The sequence below is a fragment of the Pseudoliparis swirei genome, chromosome 5, assembly GCF_029220125.1.
Source record: "Pseudoliparis swirei isolate HS2019 ecotype Mariana Trench chromosome 5, NWPU_hadal_v1, whole genome shotgun sequence".
Classification (NCBI taxonomy): domain Eukaryota; kingdom Metazoa; phylum Chordata; class Actinopteri; order Perciformes; family Liparidae; genus Pseudoliparis; species Pseudoliparis swirei.
In genome coordinates, this window is record NC_079392.1 from 20889179 (window position 1) to 20916631 (window position 27453).

A 27453-nucleotide genomic window follows, 5' to 3' on the forward strand; every position below is an offset into this window, starting at 1 on the left:
ATTGCAAGCCTTTTATTCTTTTAATATTGCTGATTATGGCTTACAGCTTAAGAAAACTCTAAAATCCTATCTCATAAAATTTGAATATTTCCTCAGACCAAGTAAAAAAAAGATTTATAACAGCAAAACAAAATCAAACATTTGAAAATGTGTTTCCAGGTGTTTCGAGTTAATTAGATGATTCAAGTGATTTGTTTAATACCCTACTAGTATACTTTTTCATGATATTCTAATATTTAGAGATAGGATATGTGAGTTTTCTTAAGCTGTAAGCCATAATCAGCAATATTAAAAGAATAAAAGGCTTGCAATATTTCAGTTGATTTGTAATGAATCCAGAATGCATGACATTTTTGTTTTTTTAATTGCATTACAGAAAATAAAGAACTTTATCACAATATTCTAATTTTCTGAGACAGTCCTGTATATTTATATATTTATCCCTGCACTTCTCGCACTCTCCACTTCTTCTTGCACTACTGTTTCACAGCTCCTGTATATAGCCATTCCGCCTTGTATATATTTTCTTAAGTCACTTTCTTAAACTTCTTAGACCGTTGCACTGTTTTGCACTGTTTGTTTTGTACTGCACTGTTTTGTTTTTGTTTTGTATTGGATTGTGTTGTAATGTATATTTTGTGTAAGCACACTGATAGTCACTTTACCAAGTCAAATTCCTTGTTTGTGCGAACTTACTTGGCCAATAAAACCTGATTCTGATTCTGTTAATTGTATTTGCAGGAATGCACGAGTTTTAGTTGAAATCAGTATTTTCAACTAAAATACGAAATTAAATTCAACTTTCTTTTTTACCCAAGTAAAGCACACTTCTCCCATTGTTTCATCCACTCATGGGGTACCAGCCAACCCTGGTATGCGGCGCATCATCGCCGCCCTCTTCAACAGCAGCACCCTGCCGGTGACACCCGGTGACACCTTGCCAGTCTCCTCCCCACTCGTAGACTGTTGTAAAGATGGCGTCCATCATGGAGGGGCCGCTAAGCAAGTGGACTAACGTCATGAAAGGGTGGCAGTACCGTTGGTTCGTGTTGGACTACAACGCCGGTTTGCTGTCATACTACACGGTACGTTCACGTCCACTGTCTCTGGACGCTCAACGCGTCCGCAGAAGTGCTTACATTGTAGAAGTTGTCGCTGGTTGTCAAACCCAAGTGGGATAAGGGCCTTGTGTTTGTCAGGAGTTGGGAGTATCAGCTGGCTCAAAAAAAGGCGAGTCTCTGTGGTGACAGATCCGCACGTTAGCCAATAGGAACAGTCCTCGCGGACCAACTGACGAATCGGGTAACAGTATTTCTTTCTCCCACACTTCCGGTACTGTAGCTAGCTTGCATAGCTAGCAGCTGAAATACACCGACTCTGCGACACGTTGTTGTGAATAGTTAACAGCGTGAGGGGAAAGAGAGAGAAAGAGAGAGAGAAAGACATACTTGTGTTGTGTCAGCGGGACGACGTGTGTCTCCTGTCGCTTCAATAACAGTCCCTACAACCGGCTGGTTTGCTAGCTAAATGTCTAACGAGATACAGCGCGAGAAAACGGTCTATTAGATCGGTTCTTGGTCAACCCCACGTCGATTTATCTTCATACTCTTGATAAGTAACGTGGAAAGTAAAGCATACGTGAAACTGTCAGGGGTGGTGTTGGTGAAAATAAAGTTGCACGGAAGATGACAACCTAAGAGCAGCCCACTCCTCTCAGCAGGCTGGCGCTTCACCAGAGCGGTGCATGATCTTATTGACATGTTCAGTACTTGGGCGACAATAGAGGAACTATTGTCGTCTTAAAGGAAATCATGAGCCCTGACTACGATGGGTTTATTGAGATGGTATTATGAAAGCAATCACTATGGTCGAGCTATCCAAATGTTGCACCTTCCACCAAAAAAAATTCCTCGTTTGTGTAAACATTCCTGGCAATAAAACTGTTTCTGATTCTGATTCTGATTCTGATTCTATGCTTCCGGTTTGAATGTGATGAATACAGCTGCAGTTACTGCACATTTCAGGGCAATGCCCCCCTGATACGGAGAGGAGGGAACCAGTTTGACTCCAGTCTGTAGAAAAAGAGTCTGAGGAATGTCGACCATCAAGTCCTAACCGAACAAGAGTCTGGTAGCCATTTCATACAGTGAAACATACATCGGGCGACTGTGGGTCAGTGGGTAGCAGGTGTGTCTTTCAATCAGGGGGTTGGAGGTTCAATCCCTGCCCTACACGATGTGTCCTTGAGCAAGACACTTAACCCTGAATTGCTCCCTGTAGCTGCGTCTACGGTGTATGAATGTTACAGGATTGTAAATCGCTTTGGATTAAAAGCGTCAGCTAAATGACATGTAATGTAATGATGAAGAGCCTAAACAATATGTCGATTGGCAGAACATTTTGCTAACAAAAAAATTAGTTGGTTTCCGCTTCTCAAATATGAGGACCCGATGCCTTTGTTCTCTTTCTTTATGGTAATAAACTGAATAATTGTATTTAGACAAAACAAGCCATCTGAATAGGACACCTTCAATGCAGAATTATTACAAAAGTAAATGTTAGCTGCGGTTCTAATCTGATGTATAACAAAATGCATCCACAGTTAAAATTGAGTTAGTTTTATAGGAGGAAAGAAAACTGAGCTGAACTTGCGTCTTACATCACAAAGAGATTCCAGAGATGTATTCAACTGAAATGACTTAAGTCACCTCTTCTGCCTTCTGCCTGCATTCAAATTCAAAATCAGAGCCAAGATGAGAGTATTCTCTCTCAACTCTTATTAATAGAAGAGACTCTTGAGACTATCGGATCAAAATGCTCAGTAACCAAAGCGCTGACCGTGACAAACCCTGATTTGTTCTGTTGTTGATTTTCAGTCGAAGGACAAGATGATGCGGGGATCCAGAAGAGGCTGTGTGCGACTCAGGGTAAGATTCTCAGGATTCAATTAAATCCAATTTATTTTGTAAAGCTCCAAATGACAAATTTGCCTCCAGAATTCCCACATGTCCAGGGCTTTGTTGTCCAGATGCAGCAACCAAATCCCAGCCAGTATGTTGGTTCGCTTTGTCAAGGAAATCTTTCTGAAACACAAAAGTTTGGCACACTATTCACAGCATTGTGCCGGTTTTATCAGATATGAGTTTCCCGATTTGTTGGCCTTGTTCAACATGTTTCAATAGTTTCCTGCAGCCAAATCCACAGCTCCATCACTCAGCTTGTTCTTGTAGCTTTGCCAGGAAAGGCATTCGCCCTTAGTGTGTTTTCAGTATTCCGTGATGCCCACTTGATGGCAGCAGCGGTCCTACTGCGATACCTGTTGACCTACTTACAAGGAGAGAAGGTGAAGTCTCTTGATGCAGTCGGATTTTGCTGCCTTTTAAAATATATATATATACACTACCGTTCAAAAGTTTGGGATCACCCAGACAATTTCGTGTTTTCCATGAAAACTCACACTTTTATTTATCAAATGAGTTGCAAAATGTATAGAAAATATAGTCAAGACATTGACAAGGTTAGAAATAATGATTTGTATTTGAAGTATTAATTTTTTTCTTCAAACTTTGCTTTCGTCAAAGAATGCTCCTTTTGCAGCAATTACAGCATTGCAGACCTTTGGCATTCTAGCTGTTAATTTATTGAGGTCATCTGTTGAAATGTCACCCCACGCTTCCTGAAGCACCTGCCACAAGTTGGATTGGCTTGATGGGCACTTCTTGCGGACCGTACGGTCAAGCTGCTCCCACAACAGCTCAATGGGGTTGAGATCTGGTGACTGTGCTGGCCACTCCATTACAGACAGCATACCAGCTGCCTGCTTCTTCCCTAAATAGTTCTTGCACAATGTGGAGGTGTGCTTTGGGTCATTGTCCTGTTGGAGGAGGAAATTGGCTCCAATCAAGCGCTGCCCACAGGGTATGGCATGGCGTTGCAAAATGGAGTGATAGCCTTCCTTATTTAAAATCCCTTTACCTGGTACAAATCTCCCACTTTACCAGCACCAAAGCAGCCCCAGACCATCACATTACCTCCACCATGCTTGACAGATGGTGTCAGGCACTCTTCCAGCATCTTTTCACCTGTTCTGCATCTCACAAATGTTCTTCTGTGTGATCCAAACACCTCAAACTTGGATTCATCTGTCCATAACACCTTTTTCCAATCTTCCTCTGTCCAATGCCTGTGTTCTTTTGCCCATACCAATCTTTTCTTTTTATTGGCCAGTCTCAGATATGGCTTTTTCTTTGCCACTCTGCCTAGAAGGCCAGCATCCCGGAGTCGCCTCTTCACTGTCGACGTTGACACTGGCGTTTTGCGGGTACCATTTAAAGAAGCTGCCAGTTGAGGACCTGTGAGGCGTCTATTTCTCAAACTAGAGACTCTAATGTACTTGTCTTCTTGCTGAGTTGTGCACTTCTCTTTCTGCTCTGGTTAGAGCCCGTTTGTGCTGTTCTCTGAAGGGAGTAGTACACACCGCTGTAGGAAATTTTCAGTTTATTTTCAATTTCTCGCATGGAATAGCCTTCATTTCTAAGAACAAGAATAGACTGGCGAGTTTCACAGGAAAGTTCTTTTTTTCTGGCCGTTTTGAGAGTCTTATCTAACCCACAAATGTGATGCTCCAGATAATCAACTAGCTCAAAGGAAGGCCAGTTTTATAGCTTCTCTCATCAGCAAAACAGTTTTCAGCTGTTCTAACATAATTGCACAAGGGTTTTCAAGGGTTTTCTAATCATCCATTAGTCTTCTAAGGCGATTAGCAAACACAATGTACCATTAGAACACTGGAGTGATCGTTGCTGTAAAAGGGCCTCTATACACCTCTGGAGATATTTCATTAGAAACCAGACGTTTCCACCTAGAATAGTCATTTACCACATTAACAATGTATAGAGTGTATTTCTGATTGATTTAATGTTATCTTCATTGAAAAAAACAATGCTTTTCTTTGAAAAATAAGGACATTTCTAAGTGATCCCAAACATTTGAACGGTAGTGTATATATATATATATTGTCTGTTGTATATGTCTCAAGAGAAGTCAGACGTAAAAGCTACTATAAAATATATTGACTTAATAATAATAACAGAATAATATTTGTTTCTCTTTTGTAAGAGGTACATTTTGTACCTGTTTTGGGACAACAGGCTTTGCCGAGCACCCTGAACATGTTGAGATTGATCTTACTGAAGGGAGGAACCATCTCCTGAAACTAAATGAAAAGAGGATCCAGTGCCGGTTACGGACACTTCCTTATAAGTCAGGTTTCCATTATGTTTGGATCGGACACAATTTCTTGCGATTCAATAATTTGATGATCTGTATCATGAAGCAGAACAATTTCATTGAAATCTGTTTATTACCATTTCTATTGAAGTAAAGCTTTTTGAATAACACTATTTTGAATACATCTTCACATTAAAATAGTAAATACATTCTTAAAAAAACTATATATATATATATAAATGCATGATAAATGATGCCTATTTTCATTTTCTAAAGATATGTTGCGCGTATCAAACCCTGATACCTGTGTCCTATGTTGTACTAAACCTGGAGCTGCTTGTTTGTTCCAAAGTCAATTTCCCCGGAGGCTCTTTCTGTTCTTCCACTAAACCGGCAGAGCCCTGTTTTTTTAAATGTGGCGTTAAACTGGTTCTTGTTGGATTATTTACGAGTGCCACGAGGCAGCTACGTTTTTAATTGATTTGAAATTATTCAAACTATTTAGACTATGACTTTACAAATCGGATCATGTGGTACAGCCATGCACATTGTTTCTATTGAGGGCTTGAAATCAGGTTCATCATGCAGACCTGGATATGAGTATTACATTTAAAAAGGTTTCCTTGTTCTTTAAAGCGGTTACCACCTATGTAAGACTGTTCAGTGTATCGTACTCCTACTTTGTTATGATAGATATAATAATACGTTTTTCCCCACAGCCAACTACAGAACAACTTGTGTCAGATAGTAGGGGCTTTCCTCGAAGCCATCTTGGGATTTTCAGATTGTCACGGGGCTACATCTGAGAATATGGATCTTGTGTTTGAATATTTTTGTTGAGTCTGATTTCTTATAATACGTCACATGATACTGATTCATCTGAATCTTTTATTGCTCCCATAGTCTGAAACTACTTTCAAATGGTGTTGTTGATGAGGTGCTATTCTTCGGCGCTGCAACATATTTGACAGCTGTTTATATGATCGTATCCACCTCGTGTAGAAGTTGTTATTTTCATTAGTTTCAGGTGTGTTGTATGTGTGTGACGCTCTGAGTCGTCACACACCCTGTTGCTAGGAGCTGATGTCCCAGCTCCCCAGCAGCAGTTCTTTTCTACCGTCGGCTGCTCGCTGCTGGTCCCCGTGTCTGTTTCTCTCCACCCTTCCCTGCCTTTCTCTTCCTTCGCTCTCCCAAGTCCCACCTCCTCCCCTCCCTTCTTCTCTGCCATGTTCTCGCAAGTGTGTGTATTTAAGAGGGATTGTGAGAAAGAAGGAAAAGGTCGAGGGGAGATGGAGCTTTTGAAGACGAGAGAGTGAAGTGCTGAGACGGAGCAAGGGTAATTACTAACAGAGGGCCGGTCGGGGGTTGCTTTGCTTGCCGGGACATGTGGTGGGCATGAGGATAGACAAGGAAAGTGGAATATGACGTGTCCTACTGCCTGCTTCTCCCCCCCCCCTTCTCTGTTTGCCCAGGGAGCTGTGATCGGCATCGATGACGAGGACGACAGCACATTCACTATTACTGTGGACCAGAAGACTTTTCATTTCCAAGGTGAGATGTCCCCCTTTTAATTTTCTCTTTATGCCCCCCACCCCTTCTCTGTGTTGCCATCACTGGCTTCCTTTCTCTATGCGTTTCCGCTGTCATTTGCTCGCTCTCTCGCTCTCTCGCTCTCTCCTCTTTCCCTCCCCACCTTTTTAAAGACTTGGATTGGTCGGCACTAATGCCAGGAAACACATGCACACAGGCATCTACACAATGTCACCGCGCGCTGCGTGCATTTGAGCTTTTTCCTCCCTTCCCGTGGAAGCTGTGAAGTTGGACTGACACACATTTCCGGAGATAAACAAGATTTGTTCGACCGCAAAGCTAGACGTATTTCTCCGGAACAGATCGACCAAGTAAGGTTTTTTTTCTCTTTTCATTTTTTTTTTCTCTCGGCCCTCCCGACTGTGGCTGAGGGGGAAGATTGCTGCTTGTGTGTCTCTGCAGTTGAGCCTCTGGGATTGATGAGGGAATACTGCTAAGCTGGAAGCTGAGCTCAGGTCTCGTCTGGTTGCTGCCGCTGTTCGCCCTTCACGACTCCGTTGCCGACCCTCGCTATCTACCAACCAGTCACTCCATAGGGACAGGATTGTCTCCCAGCTACAGCATCGCCCCGTCCTGCCAACCCTTCCTTCTTTTTACACAGGGAGCTGTCCCGTCCACCGCAGATACTCTTTTGGTTTTTTTACTCTATCACTCCACAAGGTCTTTAACTATCCTTCTTCACCTTTCCGTCATCTCTGCTCTTCCACCTGTCCATCTGTCTCCATTCACCCCCTCCTGCCAACACCTAACCCCTCACACCAGCACCACCACCCCCTTCACCTCCTTCTTGAGGGTCACCAGCCACAGTCCATGGCCCCCCCGCCCCTCTCACCTCCTCCATGCCCTCCCCCATGTCTGTGTTCCGAAGCTGTATGCTGTGGTTCTACAAACGGAAGGGTAAGGAGGAAACCGTGCACGTCTCATGGTCCGAGTGCATGCCGGTCCCGGAGAGAAAGGATGGCGGGGAGGCGCTGTTTGTCTTCTGGGATGTGAAGTTTGGGTGGAGCGGCGTGTTCTGTAGCTTTCGGCTGTGAGGAACTATTAAGCAGAGGAGTGAGAGCAACATGTCCTCAATCAGTCAAACGTCTGTACAGACTCTGCGTCTTATTTAGGAAAGGAACTGTTTGTTTTATCCTGGTGTTTGTTCTGCTCTGCTCTGGTGTTGCTGGTTTGGATAAACAATATTTGTAGAGTTTATTTCCCGACAGGATGGTAAATATGGTGTGCATATTTTCATAGAGTTGTGTTTGTTGATGAATGTTGGCGTATATGCGTAGATAGCATATCTTAATTCCTAAGGGAACTTTATGTGCCACACTTCAATCTTTGGGGTTCGCTGTAATGCCTCAGTGAGTTAAAGGTGTATTTGTTTTATTTAGTATTTTTTATGTTCAGTTGCTGGTGGATACATGCAACGTACTCCTATTATATTCTTTTTTTAATGAGTCCAAATGTCAGAGCATTATTCAAAAACCTTTGTTAGTGCAGTCAAAGTTTGTATAGGTTGCATGAAAAGTGACATAGAAGATGTGTAGTAAATATCACAATGTAATAATATATTAGCATCAAAGATCATATTACAGACTTTATACTTTAAACTCTATACTTCAGCTAAATTAGCAGTATGGGAAATAGTTTACTTTGTAAGCAGAGTCCCCCCCCCCCCCCTCCCCCTATGATCATCTTTTGTTTTGGGCGAAAACAATGAAATGTCCCTACATCTGCTCTCCAGGCACCACAGGGCGCACGGTAGCATCTCGCATATCATCGTTGGAGGAACGCACAGGAAATTATCAATAATTGGGTTCCGAGCATCAGACTCTGGATACTTCAGCTGTTAGCGTCGGTGTCAAGAGGATGCACAGGATGTCGGGCAGGAGGAGATCTCTCTGTTGCTGTAAAACGATCTTGGTCTGAGCATGTTATGCAGCCAGTCTCCAAGGGCGGCAGCGTCTGAAATGTGTCCGTCTATATATTACATTATGTATGTACGGTGTGTGGCCTGGCCCAGGTGTGGGCTGATGGATGGGTAGAGCCTCTCTGCCGAGAATAAGAGGGGCAGAGAAAGGTGCTCTACACTGATTATTAGGCTGTAAAATAGTTTCCAGGATTGAGCCCCGCTTCTTCCTCTTCCGGGACAGTCCAGCTCACGGGTTGAACTGCAGTTGTGAGCTGGCCCGCCGGCCACTGTGCTGGCCCGGAATTCGGCTCTGTGCTGTCTTTCTATTTGAAGAAGCATCCATTATTCATCGGCCCATCTCCCCCGGCGGTGCATCTGAGTTGCCTGAGAGCCCTTAAGCGTTTTCCTTTTCCTCTTTCTCCCTCTCTGCTCTCGCTCGCTCCTCACATCCACACTGGCTATCAATCTCCTCCCTCTTTTATCAGGCCGCCCTGACTGCCAGGACCATCGGTCCAGGATTGGAGACCCCCTCATGCTCCCTCTCCTGTCTCCAGGGTCCTCCCTCACCTCGGTATCATCCGCACTGTCTCCTGTTTTACTCTTCTTTCCACCTTGGTCATCTTTTTTTCCCCAGCATCTTCAGCACTGCATCTGTAAATATAGTCAATCAAAAAGCAATCTGAAGAGTTTATTTTACATTTTTGACACTCAGTTGGAGTAAAGTCCTAGATTACATGTAACAAAGTGCTCAACACATTACTTCAATGACCTCCAAAAATCTTGCTTTCTCTTGGCATCATATATTAGGAGCGACCACTGTATTGACAGGTTGACGTCCAGTGCATCGTACTGCACTCCCTCTGGAGCCTGAGCAGACATATTTCATCAGCTGGTCCGAAGATTGCAGGAGAAGAGAGGAGGGATGAATAATTCACACGGGCCTTTTGGAGAAAGGAGGTGCAGCATTAGGGGAGAGGCTGAGCATTGTAAAGGTGTTGTGATTGGATACCCTGACCACTGGAGAGATAAATCTGTGATGCTGTTATATGTAATGTATCTGTGCATCTATCTATATATATATATGGAAATTATCTTGTGACTCCCACAACTCAATCTTTCTGATACAGTTTGCAAGTTAGAAACAGAAGAGTCTGGAGGCACATATGAGTGGAGCAGAAGTTGTCTGGTTAATAACCTGCCAAAGAAAACAAGGCAAAGAAAACGTGATGTCTCTGTCCGTGGAAGCCATTTCCCCCTGACGAGCAAACACACACATATTCAGCATCTGCCGGCAGCACTCACGAGTGGGGAAAAATGCACTGAACAATAAAAGAGCTGTTGGGCCTTTGACAGCATGAATAGTTTGAGAAATGGTCCGGGCATAACTTTTGCCATTCTGAAGGGTAAAGGGACGACTGCATCTCTGTGGGACTCAGAAATGGAGTTGGTGGTTTTGTGTGTTTTGTGGTATGTCCTATTTTTGAGGTATCGTCACGTTTTCAAATATCCTCTGTATGATGGTTTAGTTTACGCCGACGTTGACACTTTAGTTTCTCGCGGCCTTCACATTGTTTAAGATATTCCTTGGTTTACCTGTCATCGCAGCTCTATTCGTCATTTCCTCCACAGCAGGGTTGCTTTGCCATTTAGTCGCAGTGAGTGGGGTTGCATCATGTGATCAAATGACGACAACGCATACCTTTTCTCAGAAATATATTGGTCTGGTGTCGGTTCCCTGTGCTGGATATGAGGTGACCTTTACTGCCATTGTTGACGTCAGGGCACTGAACTGCAGCCTGACAGCGGACTGCATGTGCTTGTTCTTCTAATATTCCTGCTCTCTCTTTCCTGGAGCAGAGAACATCACAGCCGACTGTAAGAGGATTTATTCTTCCTCTGTTATGACACTACTTTGCCGCTGGGCTGTTACACTCCTAAAGAGTCGAAACGGCATCATAAAAGTCAAAGTGTGTGTTATGAATGTACAGGATTTTTTGCAATCATAGGAAAAGAGTGTGAACTTAGTACGAGTTAGACTTTTGACCTTTCTTTCCGCTGTGGAATTGGCTGTAAAAGAGCAAAGAACAAGTCCTTTACACCCTTATCATTTCAAAGTATTCTCACTGTGAACTCTGAAACCCTGGAAATGTCTTATCTCCCGAAAAGGAAAATGAATGAATAGAATAGAATAGAATATACACTTTTATTGTTGACACATTCTTGAAATGTTTAACCCTCAGCTAAATATTGTCCGTTCTTTCTGGGTCTTTTTTTATAAGATTACAAGGTATTGCATCCTTAGCACCACTAACTCTTAGTAACTACTCTTCAGGTAGCAGCTTATCTGCTCTGCTAGTTTCTGTCGTAGCCTCACCTTTTCCCATCTTGTCCATTCCTCCAACTTTGGCCTTTCTTCCTTCCCTCTGTCGGTAAGACGAATACATATTTTAAGGACAAACAACTTACTGTTTTCTTATTTTAATTTGATGTAACTGCAGAATAACAACGTATATGTTCTTATCGGATGAGGCTGACTTGCATTGTGTCGCCTCATGTGACTGGCTATAGAATCGCTGAGTTGACAAACTGCTCATACCTACCTGGTAGTCAAGTCGTGCCGTACGTGTGAGCTGCAAACGGGGACGAAGATCAGACTCGAGACACAGTCCATGTCGTTGAAGTATTTGTTCAGTGGCCCTGCTCCTACCTCTTCACTGTCATGAATAGAGTGAAACAACATTAGCCTCAGTAATCTGTTTGTCTGGAGAGTCTGTTTGGCTGAGGTCGAAGTGAGAGGCCAGAGAGGCGCTGTCTGAGTGGATTGGCCTGAGCCTCCGCTGCCTTTTAATGTCTTTAAAAGCTTTTTTGCTTCAACACTGCCCCGCCGCTGCGCTAGCAGAGCCATGCATCTGCTCTACTGTGTTGTTTCCAGCTCGATACAAAAATGGCTTCTACACAGGATGTAGTTTGCCAGCTAATTCGATGACGTAGAAGTCCTTCTGTTACAGCTTTTGGAGTTATCGTTTTCTCTTCTTTTTTACTCTGTTGCACAAAACGGAAGTAGATCTACTTTCTATGCAATAAGAAATACAAATCTTAAATACTTTGAATTGAATACATACAACAAATGCTTACCTGCTACAACCTGACTGGATGGGTTCCATCCTAGCCCTGTGTGGATGGAGGACACAATATTTCATCTCCTCATTGGCACCAAGAAGCGCATGCGTCCCAGTATTGGACCACTGTTTAATGTCACTGTCTGTTAGTTCTCCAGCTGCATGTCACACGCAGACCCCTCAGACTCGATGTGGAGGGGGGGGGTTGAAATAATCAGTACTGCCTCAGCACTCTGGAGCAGCTTTTGCTGCTCATTTTTCCAACGATCATAGCCATATTGATACTTTAGGCGTTGATACACCCATCGCTATCATACTTGAGGCTCGGCATCAAAACTGAGTGTTTAATGTATTTGATTCGCGAATGTTTTAATTCATACATATTCACTATATTGATGTATGTCGGATGGACCACTGGGCACAGTGTGGCTGTGCGTCCATGTTGGAGCATGAGAGTCCCACTGGCGGGCTAATCTCCTCCGCTCCGCGTTCATCGCGGTGGTTAATTAAAGCCCCACTATGTAGTTTTGCCCTTTTAGTGCACCCGTCAGGTTTTTAGGTATTTAACGTTTACTTCAGTGTTGTTAATATTAATCTGATTTATTGAAGGGACCGTAATGTCTAGGTTCCGGCAAAGCATCAGAAGAGACGGCACTTTGCCTGTGAGGAGACAGAGATATTGTGTCTGCAGCTCAAGGGCAGCTACACGCCTGACAGTATTCAACATTCACACTTGTTATCAATATTTACACATACCAAGAGGGGCGCACGGCCAACAGACAGCCCCCACCCGGGGGTACGAGGGATGGGATATGCACCTGTGATGAGATCTGGGTATAAAAGATGGAATCTTGATGTGCTAAAGGAGGTGTGGTTTTCGGGCTTCAACTTGCATGTTGAGGAGAGCTCCCCGTGGTTTGTACTTTGCTTTTGATCAGTGAATAAACGTCTCCCTAAAGTAGAGAACTATAGCAGATTCGGATTATTGTATAAACTCTTCCAGGCTGACAATTCTGAATTACGTTACAGTGTCGTAAATACCCAGTTACGATAGATGCAGCCTCGCATACACTTGTATTGAGTTGGGATCATGTGTTGTCCTGTATTATAATATTATTATTATTTGTACGTGTCACGGGTTATAAAACATCTTGAATCTTGAATCTTGAGGGGGAGGTGACGCGAGGTTTTTTTTGTTTGGAGCGCGCTGACAGGCGGCGGACTCAGAACGGCAGCAATCCGGCGACTGTTTCTATTTTGGATTCATACCAACGGGCGGGATCACTAATAGAAGACTGCGCAGGAACACTGTGAACTGGCCCAGCACCTACCGGACTAGGGTGAAGTAGCGCGGGGATTGAACGCGGCGCCTCGCCATGTTTCCGCCTGGTCGGTCAGCTGTTTGCCGGCTTTTTGTGGGGGTGCGCGTGCAGTAATTTACTTTTGTTTTGGGGGACTGCAAATGTGGAGTACGTGTGATCGAATACAATATTGTTGACAACACCAAAAAGCTACATAAAAAAGCTACCCTTATACTGGAGCTGCGAGCGTGGAGTGGCACTTTATGACATTGCGTAATCACTGCCAGAAAGCAGGTTGAAGTACATCCGCCGGATGGACCGGGCGGCTCCAGAATCTTACATAGCGGAGTTATTTCCCCACAGACGCCCGATGGCAATAGCGGAGACCCAAATCGTCATATTAAAAGTCATTGTAGCGGCACCATTTTTTTCATGCTGTTATTTTAAGGTACAAAAGTTACATAGTGTTGCTTTAAGCGTCGTTTGTACCCGCACTTGCCGCCACAACGTGAGCCCCGAGTGCGTTCGTACTCGGACTGTTCTCCTAAACGAAATCTGTCAACTCGGATCTCATGTTCATGAACTACTTTATTACACTTATACAAACACCTACAGAAGGAGAAATTTTTTTTTTTTTTTTGGCTGACCAAATATATTCTTAAAATAAATGTTTTGAAGTTCTTCTTCGTATAATCCCCAGACATAAATAGGGCGTTTACCAGTTAACTATTTGTGATCGCGCAGGCCAAGTTATAAAACATTAGTCACTTGCGGTTACCAACCTGTTGGAAGCCATCCCTCGATGTGCGCTGAATTAAGAAGTGAACTTTCTTTAGATTTGTTAAGCACCTTCTTTTTAAGGATCTGTATGAATGTATGGACGTCTGTCATACGACATTTTCAGGTAACTTTTTCTGCATTTGATTTCCAAACCGGGAGTTATGAACTCGTCAACAAAAAAAATCTTTTTATGGTCTTCTACATTTATTTGTGTTTGCTTAAGCTGTCAAGCAGATTGTTTCTCCAAATAACACAAAGTTATTGTCTTTAGGCAGAAATAAGGTATTCATAAAAAAAACTATCATTTCTAGATGAATACATCTAGAATACAATACTGTGTCACGAGTGCTCATTTCAGTCATTTCAGTGTCGTCTTGGTTTCATTAGTGTGTGTGTGACGCAACTGTAATGGCTACTGATGTAATGGCTGTCTGTATGGAAAATGTGGCTCACTGGGTGTGTCTGTGTGCTTATGTCCTCAGCCCGAGATGCAGATGAGCGGGAGAAGTGGATCCACGCCTTAGAGGGAACCATCCTCCGTCACACCCTCCAGCTCCGAGTATGTAACCACACTTGTTTCTACGTGTGCTAATATTTGAGTTTCTATTTGTCGGTGTTTAAAATACTTCCCCGACTGTGACGAGAACAAGTTTGCCATTAGCTGACAGCGTCTGCGTCGTTTTATATTTCCACTAACTTTATTTTACGTTACGTATTACGATCCATTTGCAAACATGCTCGACATTGTAACACTTGAAAACTATACTTGTGTAATTATAAAAAAAATAGAGGATTGTTGGGTTGATTCGCCCACGAATAAAAGAAGATACATCTATTACCTAAATATTAAAGCTTTCAATGTGGGACTTTTTATTGAATCTCAGATTGGATGCATTTGCATGGTTTTTACATCACATGCTGTGCTACACCACAAACACCCATAACTTGGCTTTGAAGGGGACTTTGCATCCCAGCTCTTGTTATCAGCACTTTTTTTCTCTCTCACACCTGATTGCTTTGCTCAATAGAGCAGTTGAGAGGCAGTGATGTGTCTCGCGAGTATAAATGGAAATAAAGGTGACATTCAAGTCATCATGAATGTAAGATATTTTGTCAATAAAGTAGCTGCTCTAGACTGGCATCGGGACTAGGCTTAATTTAGACTGTTTGATTCACTGCTGACACCCTGTTTAGTCCTTTTTGTATTATATAATTGGTCTCTTTATTATGAGTGTTGAGACCGAGTGTGTCTCAGCCAGGTATTTTCCCAGCTCGTCCTGCCCTCTCCAGCTCTTTCCAAACTATCCTTCCATAAACCAAACCGTACTCCCTGTTCCCTTCCCATCATCATCTACGTGCAGCTCTTTCCATCTCCTTTTCCCCCTCACGACCAACCTTTTCATTTGCTCTCCCTCCTTCATCTTTTTTTTTCATCCTTCCCTCCCTCTGTGGCAAATCCCTTTGGTGTGCTCTGTGCACACACACACACACACCATGCAGTGATAGCGCGCTGCTGTCGTAGCACCATGTGACCCTGCAGTATCCAATACGAGACCTGCTTGCTTGATCAACCAAACATCTGCCTCTGCGGCCTCAGCCTACCAGAGAGCGGCTTCATGCTTGTCCCTGTCAGCACTTGCTGCTGCTTTGTGTCTTTTCTCTCCTGCCTGCGTGAAAGGAAGTGTGCCTTTCCTGCCAGGGGAGGGTCCTGGTTTAACTCTGCTCTGTCTGCCTTCATACCGAACGCTCAGCTGATAACCGCCGAAGGATATTCTGTAGCCAGGCGGACTGCAAAGCTAACTGCTGCTGTGGTTTATGTTGGCAGACTGCAGTGGAGAGCAAAAGGAGGAGGTTGTTTTCTGTTTCTGTGTGAAGGAGGAGGAGGAGGAGGAGGAGGAAAAGGGGGAGGAGGAAAGAAAGAAAGAAGGAAAGAAAGCTAAATTCACCAGAGCTGGTGGTTTGTTGCTGTAGGGAAAGAAGACCACAAGGAGAAAGGACAAAACAAGCTTGTGTCAGGCCAAATATCCTGATAGGAGAGATGTACCAGGTTTAACGCAGCATGTCAATTGGAACGAGGCAACCAGTAAGTAAAACACACACACACACACACGGACACAAGGGCCACTGCACCAGAGCAGGGATAACTTTATCGGCTGCAGTGCGCTTCCAGGGCAGCAGCATTTTAAAGTGGGTCACACTGCGTGGAGAGACAAATAGAAACAGGGGGAGGGGGAGAGGGTGTTGTTTGTTGAGTCTGGGGTTGAAGGGTGGCTTTCTGAGTGTTTGTGCTCCAGGCTGCTGTGAATGGTGGCGGTGCAGACAGTTGGGCATATTTCAGGAACAGTGGGAAAGTGTGCACTATAAGGTGGAGATGCACAACCTCCTGCCTCTTGAGTTTCTGCATCCAAATGTATCTGCTCTGTTTTAGTAGAATAAACGTCACAAATGGAAACCTTCCCCTTATTTGTATGTGTTGACAACTCGAGTGACTTTGTTCACTTCAATGACAGGGGCTCTGTCTTTATTATGTTTTTGTTTTCAACACGTCAGCTTTATTTACCTGCTCTAATTTAGTTTGTTGTTATGTATTGTAATGAATTAAAGATATATATAACATTTTCAAGAAGATATAGCCTCATATTTAAGTTGGTAGCTATGACCTGTGTTAGATGCATGGCAGTTGATATATGTGGTATTTTGTAGATACCATTGTATTAGAGTTAATCCCCACTGCAAATAGAGGAGGAATGGCAAAATGATCACTTCACTGTGAAATAAGATTATAAAAATCTCAAAGCTAGTTCACTCCCTGTTTGTAAATACCTGTAGCTGTTTTGGCATTGGTCTGATCTTTATTGGCAGCTTGAAAGTAAAAAATAATCATGCCAAACCAGAAAGATGGCAGCTCCTTTCCTGATTGGACATATTTCATTTCTGGACTATTACTGGAATGACTGTGCACATTCAAACAACTGTGTACACACATCGATGAAGTGTATTTTTAGACATTCACATCTGGCCTCGGAATTGTTTTCGATTTTTACTCAGGACCTCATGTGGACAACTATGTTTTGCAGTCAGGCGAACAGTGCAAGCGCCTTTTGATCCTTTGAGGAAGTTAAGGCAAGTTAAACTGCTAGACTTTATTGTTTCGTTTTAAAGATGGCATGTTTGAACAGCTAAAGCGTGAGCAGGCGTCTCGCTGTTAATGGCGTTTCTTCACATTCCTGTGAGGCTGTCTTCAGCAGGAAGAGAAGCCGCCACACGAACCAGGACTGTGCGACGCAGCGAGTCCGACGCGGCGGTAGCACCCAGCATGGTTTGATAAGAGCCTGATTTACTCGCAGGACCGCTGCTTGATTCCAGCAGTCGTCATTAGCGCTACTATTCCTCTATCTCTCTCTCTCTCTCTCGCTCTCTCTGCTTTGTCATGCAAGAGGTGTTGTTGTTCTGTCGGAGGAGCTGCTGACACGCGCTGTATTCGTTATCTTGCCGATTCGCCGGGCTTGGAATGAACGTCTCATTGAGTTGTAGGTGCTAAGTGTCCTTGCTCGTAGCGACAGGCTCCTGCTTTAGATATGGGGTGAAATCTATATATACATATTTTTTTTGTTGAAGGACGTCTATAAAAAAATTTTTACCTCATCTTCCTGTTATTGTGTGACAGGCAGCTGACTAGTGTGCGTGCGTGCGCGCGCGCGTGTGATGGTGCTAGCTACTTAGCGAACAATACATTTGAGTGCACTTCAAACCATTTTCTTCTATTTCAGTAACTACATTCTCTCCAGCCTCGAGTTCCTCGATCCAGTTTAGTTGAAGCCTGAAATTCGCTGGCCTCCCGTCAGTCAGGCAGACCTGCTGGCCTTTTATATTGGCTAGCCTTTAAACGATAGTATTCATATCTCCAATAGGTGCTGGAAGATTCCCCGAAACTGTTGATGTTTCTGTCCACCATTTTGTGTCAGTTTTCAAAGCCTTTTTTAATATTTATGAATGGAAAATAAGTCAATATTATTTGTAGTGCCTGTTTGTTTTTGATTTGGATATGCAAATACTAAACAATACTTTGCTGTGTTTGTTGCTCCGTCCCCAGGAGGCAGAGACGGGATTAGTTCCAAGTGTTCAAGACTTTGATAAGAAGCTCGCTGAAGCGGACGCCTACCTCCAGATTCTGATTGACCAGTTGAAGGTAGGACTCAGTGGAGCAACACTACACCGACATCGGGATTTCATCTGCAGTGTTCCATACGTTCATGTAGTTTCTTAGAAATATGGAATATCTGCCTCTCACTTTGACGTATTGGATCGCACTCTTTAATTTAACAAAGCAGAAGTTATTAAAGTTCTGTGGTAGCATGGAGGTAAAACAGAAACCGGTGTTTTTAAAGAAGCAGCAACATATTCTCAAAGGTTCAACATCGGCAAGTGTCCTTCCTTGGTGAGAGGCGCTGGCTTTGCATCTGTACAGATTCACCTCCAAATTGTTTTAATACTCCTTTGACTGTGTACCCATCTGAACTTATTATCCTTCTTCCTTTCTTCCCTTTTCAACTCTTGTTCTCTGTCACTCTCACGCAGCTGTTTGATGACAAGATCAAGGACTGCAAAGAGGATGAATCACGCAGAGTGAGTACCAGCAGCGTTGGCCTTGTGTATCGGCTCCCTGCTCGGCTGTTCTCGCGGTCATTAGTGCCGAGGCTGACAGCCGGGGAGGAGGCAGGCTGACACACCGCGCCGATGTCTGTGTAATGCAGAGCAGACGTTTGATGTCAGGCGCATGTCCGTTTTAAGCCATCTGAATATCTAAAAGGTTATTGTTAAAAGGACTCAAAAAGGCTGCAAATAATGATCCTGTTCATTATTGATTAACTTTTTTGTCTGCGAAATGTCACAAAAAAGAATAAATATTCCCATTACAATTTCCAAGAACCCAAATATGATATGTTTTAGATGTTTGGCTTGTCTGAGCAGCTGTTTAAAATGAATACCAATTTGATGAAAGCAGCATTTGTTTTAAATACCGAGAACCAGCTGGGAAAAGTAGACATTGTTGATTGAAAAATTGCATCAGTAATAGATTAAATAAAATGGTCACTGGTTAATTTTAATCGAATGCGACACAGTAGTAGCACTAAAGCTTAATATGGCACATTTAGGGTATCAGCAGGAGCTGATAAACATGTTATTGAGGTATCATTGTTATAACCAAAATGTAATAATTTCAGATAATAATTGGTTTAGTTAACATTACAGTTGCATTTCTTGTCCGGCTTTTTAAGACCATTCGGTCCACAAGAGAAGTTTTCTATTTACCTTTAATCGTTAGGTTTATGTAAGTATCCGTTATTGTTGTTGGAGGAAGCGGTTCTGTTTCAGGGTGTCTCTGGGTTGTTGGTTTTCTTTCCCAGCAGCTGTGTGATTCACTTCCTCCCTGAGCTTAATGCTGGCTTTTGGTCATTTTTACTTCAACAGTCTCCTCGGAATGAGTAATTATTTTGTTGACATTCCTTGATGTTATCTACGTGTTTTGCTGGTTGCATCAGCTTTTACACTTGTTTGTGTTTTTAATTACTGTTGGATTTTAGAGCCTGTTTTTTTTTTTTCCTCCTTTTTGCAGAAAATTGAAATTTTGAAGGAGACCACTTGTGTAAGTCAGATCTTAATACATATTCTTTCCTGTCTTTGGCTGTCCAGGTCAGTTCCTAGTTATTGAGTTCCCTTTCTTCTGTCTTTGTCTTTCAGAGCATGGTAGAGTCCATCAAGCACTGTATTGTACTGCTGCAAATCGCCAAGGTAAACACACCATGGGCACATGGGATTCTTCTTTCTGTAGTTTGTTTTGCTGCTTCTCCATAGTTGTTGTTCTTGTGAGACTTCGCCAGTGTGCACTGTGTGTTACCCTTGGTGTGTCTCTGGGGTAGTTCCCTGCTTACAGTTGCTATCTGGGTCGCTAGTTGATTAGGGTGTAGCCCGGTACTCGTTTCATCACATGTTGCATTCAGCCCTTCCTCCCCAGGAAGTGGAGCAATCACCTCTGCTTCAAGTTAACACTTTAAAAAAAGACTACTTTTACTCATGGATAATGTGCTAGGGATCATGCAGATTACAGATTGGCGCGGTATAGCAATCCTGTTGTTGATACGGAAAGAAATGAAGGCGGCTTTTACCATGTGATGAAAGGATTACTGCATGGGGCAAGTCCGGTGACTATTATGAAGCTCCGTGTGTTGAGAGGGATGGATCTCATCAACTCTCCACACTACAGATGTTCAGGATGCTTCATGAAATGACTCTTCAACCTTCCTACACAAGTAGTCTAACATTGTCTTCTCAAAATTTTAAGGACCAAAGTAACGAACAGCAACACGCAAACGGACTTATAGTAAGTTTGACTTTCTCCGTCCATGGAAAAAAAAAAAATTTAAATCAAGCAAACTGCAAATTGTTCTTTTCTTGCTTAATTTACTCTCCACTGTAGAAAATCAGATACATCAGATCTCTTTAGTGCATGTCATCTAATTTGGAGGTAAGCTCCATCTCAAGCCTTTCCCTCATGTCTTCCGCAACTATCCTGATGATTTTCTGATTTAATCTCAGTAAAGGTTCTTTCAGCAACGGTTGGGAACTATTCTTTTCTTTTTACAAAATGTTTCTGTGTGTGCAAACTTCTAATCCAGAAAATGCACACTGTAGCAGAATGTGTATGTGTACGTAGACGATACATGTGTGTCGCATGCCTGAATGTGAGAGAACGTTGCACTTCACTTCACCATCTCATAAGTCGACTAATTCACCATTGATTCATCGCGTGCACACTGCCTGCTTATTGAACCATTGAGCACTCAAACATGGAAAGCTATTCAGAGGGCACTTCGCTGGCTCTGCAGGTGCCCCGTCTTCATGTCTGTCGCCATACACGGAGATGTGCATGTTTTATTACAACTCACATGTATTTTGAATTACTGGTTAAAGCATTTTATTTATTTTTAGATTAATCTGATGCAGCAATTTGTTCCCGCCCAGTTCAGGATGTTGTGAATATCGTGAAGAATTACAGCAGACATTGAATTGATCATCAATCGCAGTAAAAATGGAGTCTTCTTTGTTTCAAATAACACTTTGACCCCTGTGATACGAGTGTGCTGCCAAACAATACACTTTTAAATCAAGTAGCAACCAAACAAATTATCCTCTCGACTTTTTCCACTTGCAGTCTTGATTTCCAGACGGCACCGCTTGTAAATGCAGTGCGTTCAGCTACCGATTACATTTCCCCCCCCCCAGTCAGAGGCACTGCCATGCAATCTAACGCTGTGATAGGTTGCATATCAATATACGTTTTTGGACAAGTAGATTTTAATACCAATGCAAAGATGTGCGGGAAGTGGTCTGCCAGAAAGGAAAGAGGCAGTGTGGTGAGAACTTACGGTCAAATGAAACATCCTGACGGCTTGAAACGGCCTACGATGAACAAAGTCCAGTATGTAACTGCAAAGACTAAGAAAAAAATATATCTAAAAACTTTCATTATGCTTTTGAAAATCGTCTGTAATGTGAAACGTTTAAAGGGAATGGACTAACGCAAGAATAACTTCAGTGTGGTCCTCAAAGCAAGAATCAGAGGAGGCTGTACAGCTCATAGGCCTGCGCTGCACTTATAGCTGCTCTTATTAATCTCAGTCATTAAGTACAGTATCACGTTGTATAAATAGTACAGCATAAGCTCTGTCTATACATCCAACTGCACATGTGCGTTAGATGCCACAAGCTTCGTACTAAAGATGTCTTTGCAGCTTTAGAACATCTAAACGTCTGTCACGTAGCCTGGATGCCAATAATGCGGAGCAAATCACAAATGAACTGTCGACCTTTTGTTTATAATACTTGGAAAACCAGCAGCATGTCAAGTACTGCACAAGCAGGGGGATGACAGTCCAGGAATCGTTTACACTGCATACCAGAACCCTGTAATAAATAGTTGTTATGCTGCGATTGGTTGAGGTCTGTTTCTATATCATATACATCCTGACACGGTGCTTGAAGACATCTTAAGCTAGAAAGCTTATCCTGTGACTGCTTTTGCTTTAAGGAGCTGGTCCCACCATGGCAGACCACTATTTCTGAAATTGGCTGTAATTAGTAGCCCTCGTGCAGTGTAGAGCGGTGGTAAAAAGGAGTGAATAGCGGCAGAAAGTTTGAAATTAAGAGAAGTGTGAACAAATTGAAGTTTTCTTCACCTGAAATGTTCCACTTCTGATCATAAGTTGCCCTTTGTTCACACCGAAACATAGAAAAAAACAAGGTGAGAGAGTCCATTAGTATTATCGTGAGGAAAATGTAAACAACCGTGACTCTACACGACAGCACGTCCTCCTCTGGAGTCGGTATTGTCTCTCTACCATGCTCAGTGTTGCATCATGGGATTGTGGAGGCCTGTTTTCTACTTCCTGGTATTTGAGTCTAACTCTGGTCCACCAGCTGCTCCGTTTCACCCTCACAGCCTTGTGTCGGCTCATGTTCTGACTCACTGTTCCTGTTGATTTCAAACGACTGACTCAGAACTTCTCCGTAGAAAGCACAGATTATAGGTCAAGTTTGAGTAATAGGATAACATCACATTGACTAAATCTAATTTCACTGCCACCAAGAGCCCTGGGGATAAGTTGCTGGGAAATAAGGATCGATAAGGTTTTACTTTAACTCGTGCCGTCATCTGTGTTCCGGTCAGTCGGGTCGGTGGTGCCAGTGACCCCATTGCACCGAGCCGACAGGCCGCCTGCACGTCTGTGTGTGTTTGGGCCTCCGACACGTGATGCTATGGTGCCACCGCGGATAAGAACATCCCCGCTGGTTTTCACTACAGGGAAATCAAAAGCTAGAGAGTAAAAACATGTTACCGATTTAGTCTACAGCCCAGTGGAGTAAATGCATTCCTCTTTGGACTCGGACGTTGCTCAGAGGTCCCGAGGCGCTGTGGGTTGTTGTGTAAAGCCACTGGTGTTCGGATTTCATTCGGTGTCGCTGGTTTCATATTGATCTCGATAATGAAACCTGGAAACACTTTTTCAGAAAATGAAGTGAAAGCAAATTGAGCTGCCTCGGCTTGGTGGCGTGTACTTTATTTCATTGTTGCGTAGCAACCATACCATTAATTAAGCTTATATATATATATATACTCACATATATATGTGTGTGTATGTATATATAGATATGTGTGTGTGTGTATATATATATATGTATACACACACGCATACATATATATACACACACATATATATATATATATATACGTATATGAGCATGGATGTTTATAGAAATGTTTTAATGTGACCATGGGGTTACATTCGGTTATAGACTCGTAAAGGTTGATGTTTTCCTGTATGACTGTAGCCAGTTTAAAGGTGGGGCCAAACTCTTTTATATTTTTACCTCAATGGTTATTATGTTGTCTTTTAGATGAGTAAGCAGGTAGTTACGTGAGTTCGCTATTGTTGCAGCAGGTGTCTGATGTGGTGGTGTTGTTTGTATTTTCCCTCCAGAGCACCATCAACCCAGTGGATGGGATCTACCAACCCCCTCTGGACACTGCTGCAGTCAACAACACGATGCCAACACAAACCGAACTACCCACAGGTGCTAAACAGAACATTCGCCACACCTAGACACATGTATACACATGGTATCATGTGCTTGCTCTGTATGTAGACTGATGAAGACTTCACAGACCCAACTACTCCCAGAGAGGTGGACAACGGCGCCCCCTGTTGTTCACACCGTGATCTCCTTCAGCTGGTGGACCTGTTCTGTGGAGCACACTAGTGTCTAGTTCTGTATCACCATCTAGTGACTTGATGGTGTTACAGACCCGTCTGCTGTCAAATACTTTTTGGGGCAATTTGATCCAAGAGCAAAGACTGTAGTATTCTGTCACATTTCAAATCCTTAAGTTCCCACTTGGTATTGAAGACTATGTGGGAGGACAATATTGATTTTATCCAGGATTTTGATAAATGTACAAAATGTACAGTGTGTGAAGGTAAAATATAGAAGTTACCGTCCTGATTGTTGGGCATCTACAGCATGGTCAAGTCACATATCTGTTATGATCATCACATGTGTTTAATGTGATGATATTTAATGTTTCCTTCATAATTCTCTGAAAATATTTGTTAATATTCTGTTTTGGGCCGATTGCTGTCCTTCAGTGTAATTTAGTTTGACGTATTTTTATTAATAATTGACTGAATTCAATGGCACTGCATGACTAAGATCTGGGCTGTTTCTGTCGAATGATGCTCTGAAAATGATCCATGTAAAGTAGGCCATGCTAATGTCATCCTTAATGGACTGTAATCCCCTCACAGCTGGGGCTTCTGTCTCAGATCTTTTTCTCCGCCTCCTGGATTTCAAGCTGCTGTTTTTAATGCGATGTTGCTTTATTTGAAGGCTTCGGTGCTAAAGCCTCTACTTTCTCTTTTTGCTGAAGACGCTTCTCAGGTGTGTAAATCAGACCAACGCCCCTCCACGTTGCCCGTTGGTCCCGTCGTCACGGTGATGGGCAGTCTGCAGACTCCAACTCCCAACAGCACAGGTGAAGGTTCACTTCACACTTATCAAAGCATTAGCAGCTGTAACACTACACGGAAAGATGATTTGTCAAAGTAGTAATTGATGTGAATCACACATTCCTCTAATTATTACAAGCCAAATTAAATATTCGGAACTGCAGTTATATTCCTGGTTTAGTGCTTTGGTCCGATCCCTCATGACATATTAAATTAGTTACAGCATACAAACCACATTTTGTCAAAAAACAAAACTCACTCATTTATTCATTAGCTGGTTTTAGTGAATAAGATGATAATCAGTAGATCATATTTTCATGGGATTGAAGATGTTCAAATTTCCATCTTTCAACACTTTAAGGACTTTTCATCCACGTTGACTTAAAGTTAACGTTCAAGCTTCATTATTGACTTAAACAGCAACGGTCAAATTAATTAGTGAACAAATAAAACACTTCCACATCCATTAAGTGCCTAAGGAGGTGGAGGTGACTTCAACTTTTATTTCACCTGCCGTAGAAATGTACGTCTTCTTAATTATATTACAAGAAATGTGTTTTATTGCTCATACCGTGGGTACACGTCAAAAGGAAGGAGATATGATTACATCGTAATTTGGCCCAGTGTGGGCCCTTGTTAGACTAATATACAGTATTATTAGATCCTAATGCACAAGCAATGTGATGCTAATGTATCAAGAACAACCAACCAGTAAAAGTAATAATACCGTGAATTATTCCTCTACTTCTGCCACTCTGAGTGCTTTGTGAACCAACATATTGAATTAAAACGCCGCGTAGGAAAGCCCAGCAAGGTTCATGTCTGCTGTGCTGAGGCGGCAGTATTAAAATGCTGCGCTGTGCACTAAGGAGGCTGCGGCTCCAGAGCACTGTCGATACGCTCTGCAGAGGAAGCCGTCACTATGTTAAAGACGGCTTGATCTTACTTTACACAGCCAGCTGGACCGGGTCAGAAAGTAATGCTCATGTGGAAACGGCATAATGTTGATTTGACCATGACCCGTAAACTGTTTGAAGAAGGAAGCCTTATTGATTATATCCATACAACGAGAATGCTGCAGGAGGGCGCTAACTGGACAGACGACGTTTGAATTTTCCTTTCCCCGTCCATCAGGGAGTGGCCCGTCAGGCTCCAGCAGCGGCGTCGCCTCCCCGGCTCACATGCCCCTCCCCTCGCACTCGGTGCCAGACTTCTCTTATTCCTCCAGCGAGGATGAGTTCTACGATGCTGACGAGTTCTACCAGAGCAACACTTCCCCCAAACACTGCATAGAGTGAGTACAGTATCACGCCGCCCCCTGCAGCCAACACCACATACAGTAAATCTATTGTTTCATAACTTAGAAGCAACAGCAGTGACGTCGTTTAGCAGGTCGGGTGGGAAAATGCCGCCAAGTGCAAATAAACATTAAGTCGGAGAGCTTTGCGACACGATTTGTTGTGAATTCCCACTCACTCTTCTCTCTCCTGTTTCCTGTCGCCTTTCCACTCTCTCTCTCTCTCTCTCTCTCTCTCTCTCCTCCTCAGTCCCTCAGGGTCTCAAGCTGCATCGCCTCTCAACAATGAAGGACTGAAACGACCAAACACCACCGAGTCCCTGAACTCATCCATGTCCAACGGCACCACAGATGCAGGTAAAAAGGGAAAGCACACATAAAATGTACAACAATGAAAACACTGGGCTGGTATGGTGTTCCAGTTATTACTCCCCTGATTTTTGTTGTTGTCCCCATCTATACCTCACCATCCCAGTACCTTAGAATATGAATCACAATGGGTTTTGTCAAATGGTGGAAAGGGACATGAGATGACGGGCAGCGTATTGTCATGACACCCAAGTGAGACGTGTCCTCTGCTGTTGTCTGCAGACCAGTTTGACAGCCATGATGACCGCGATGATGAAGGTGAGGGCGAGTCTGTGGAGGAGCACAAGAGCGTCATCATGCATCTTCTCTCTCAAGTTCGTTTGGGCATGGACCTCACGAAGGTAAAGAGCCCTGACCAACATGACTTAGTTCTTTCTCCCTTTCCGTGCAAGTGGTTTTCTCTTGAACAACGCACGCAGCAACAGTTGTACCATTCTTCTCCGTTGTTCTATTTCACAGGTGGTCCTGCCCACTTTCATCCTCGAGAGGAGATCTTTGTTAGAAATGTACGCAGACTTCTTTGCACATCCAGACTTATTTGTAAGGTAAGGGTCAGCGCTCTCACCGGCGCGAGCTTTTGCATCACACCGATTTTTAAATACATTCAGAAATGGTCCAATATTTAGTAGTTCAACTTATTTGTGTGACTTCCGCTAGTATCGCCGAGCAGCTGGAGGCCCGGGAGCGCATGGTTTACGTGGTGAAGTGGTACCTGTCGGCTTTCCATGCAGGGAGGAAAGGTTCAGTGGCCAAGAAACCCTACAACCCAATCCTGGGAGAAGTCTTCTACTGCCACTGGGACCTGGCCAGCGAGACCGAGGAGCCTTCCACACTCACGGTGAGCGCTCGCGCTTCTGCTGCCCTCGCTGGTTCATCACTCCTCGGGACGACGTGAATACGATCAGCTATGGTGCAGTGTTCAGCATTAATGTCGCAAGAAACAAAAGAATCTGATTCATATTTAAGCCAGATTTAGTGAGAAGATGGTACCACTTTATATAGAAAGAAACCAGTGAACTGAGACTGTGTTTGGTTATCACAAACTTTGTTCTTATTGCGTAAACATTTTACATTGATACACAAGCAACCTGTTAAATTTGAGATTATTGACAGTCACAACAATGACTTAGTTTTTCAGGGTTTGCATATTTGTAATCTGTGTATTTTGACTCTCTCTCCTCCACCCTCCAGGAGACGGTATCAGAAGGTCCAGTACCGTGGTCTTCATCCAACAGTGTGTGTTTTGTGGCAGAGCAGGTCTCTCACCACCCACCCAGTAAGTGTGGATCCTGTTGATGTTATG

The 27453-nt window shown here is 43.2% G+C and overlaps 1 protein-coding gene across 1 annotated transcript; it reads left to right on the top strand.

Annotated features, from left to right (window-relative positions):
* Positions 1–874: 874 nt before the first annotated feature.
* Positions 875–27453, top strand: osbpl9 (oxysterol binding protein-like 9). The gene is made up of 18 exons (XM_056413937.1): positions 875–919; positions 963–1085; positions 2877–2927; positions 6702–6780; positions 14402–14478; positions 18013–18108; positions 18498–18545; positions 19537–19566; positions 19662–19712; positions 20263–20301; positions 23459–23552; positions 24406–24510; positions 25619–25778; positions 26032–26138; positions 26373–26491; positions 26610–26695; positions 26808–26988; positions 27342–27453. Exons 1-18 carry the CDS (start codon positions 875–877, stop codon positions 27444–27446), a joined length of 1596 nt encoding a protein of 531 aa, XP_056269912.1. The 3' UTR covers positions 27447–27453.

Bases quoted from the DNA above. Each gene is read 5' to 3' on its own strand.
- osbpl9 (XM_056413937.1), top strand. From the start codon at position 875: ATGCGGCGCATCATCGCCGCCCTCTTCAACAGCAGCACCCTGCCG. The intron at 19,713-20,262 runs GTAAACACACCA...CAAAATTTTAAG, and splicing joins TACTGCTGCAAATCGCCAAG to GACCAAAGTAACGAACAGCA. The intron at 20,302-23,458 runs GTAAGTTTGACT...TTTTCCCTCCAG, and splicing joins AACACGCAAACGGACTTATA to AGCACCATCAACCCAGTGGA.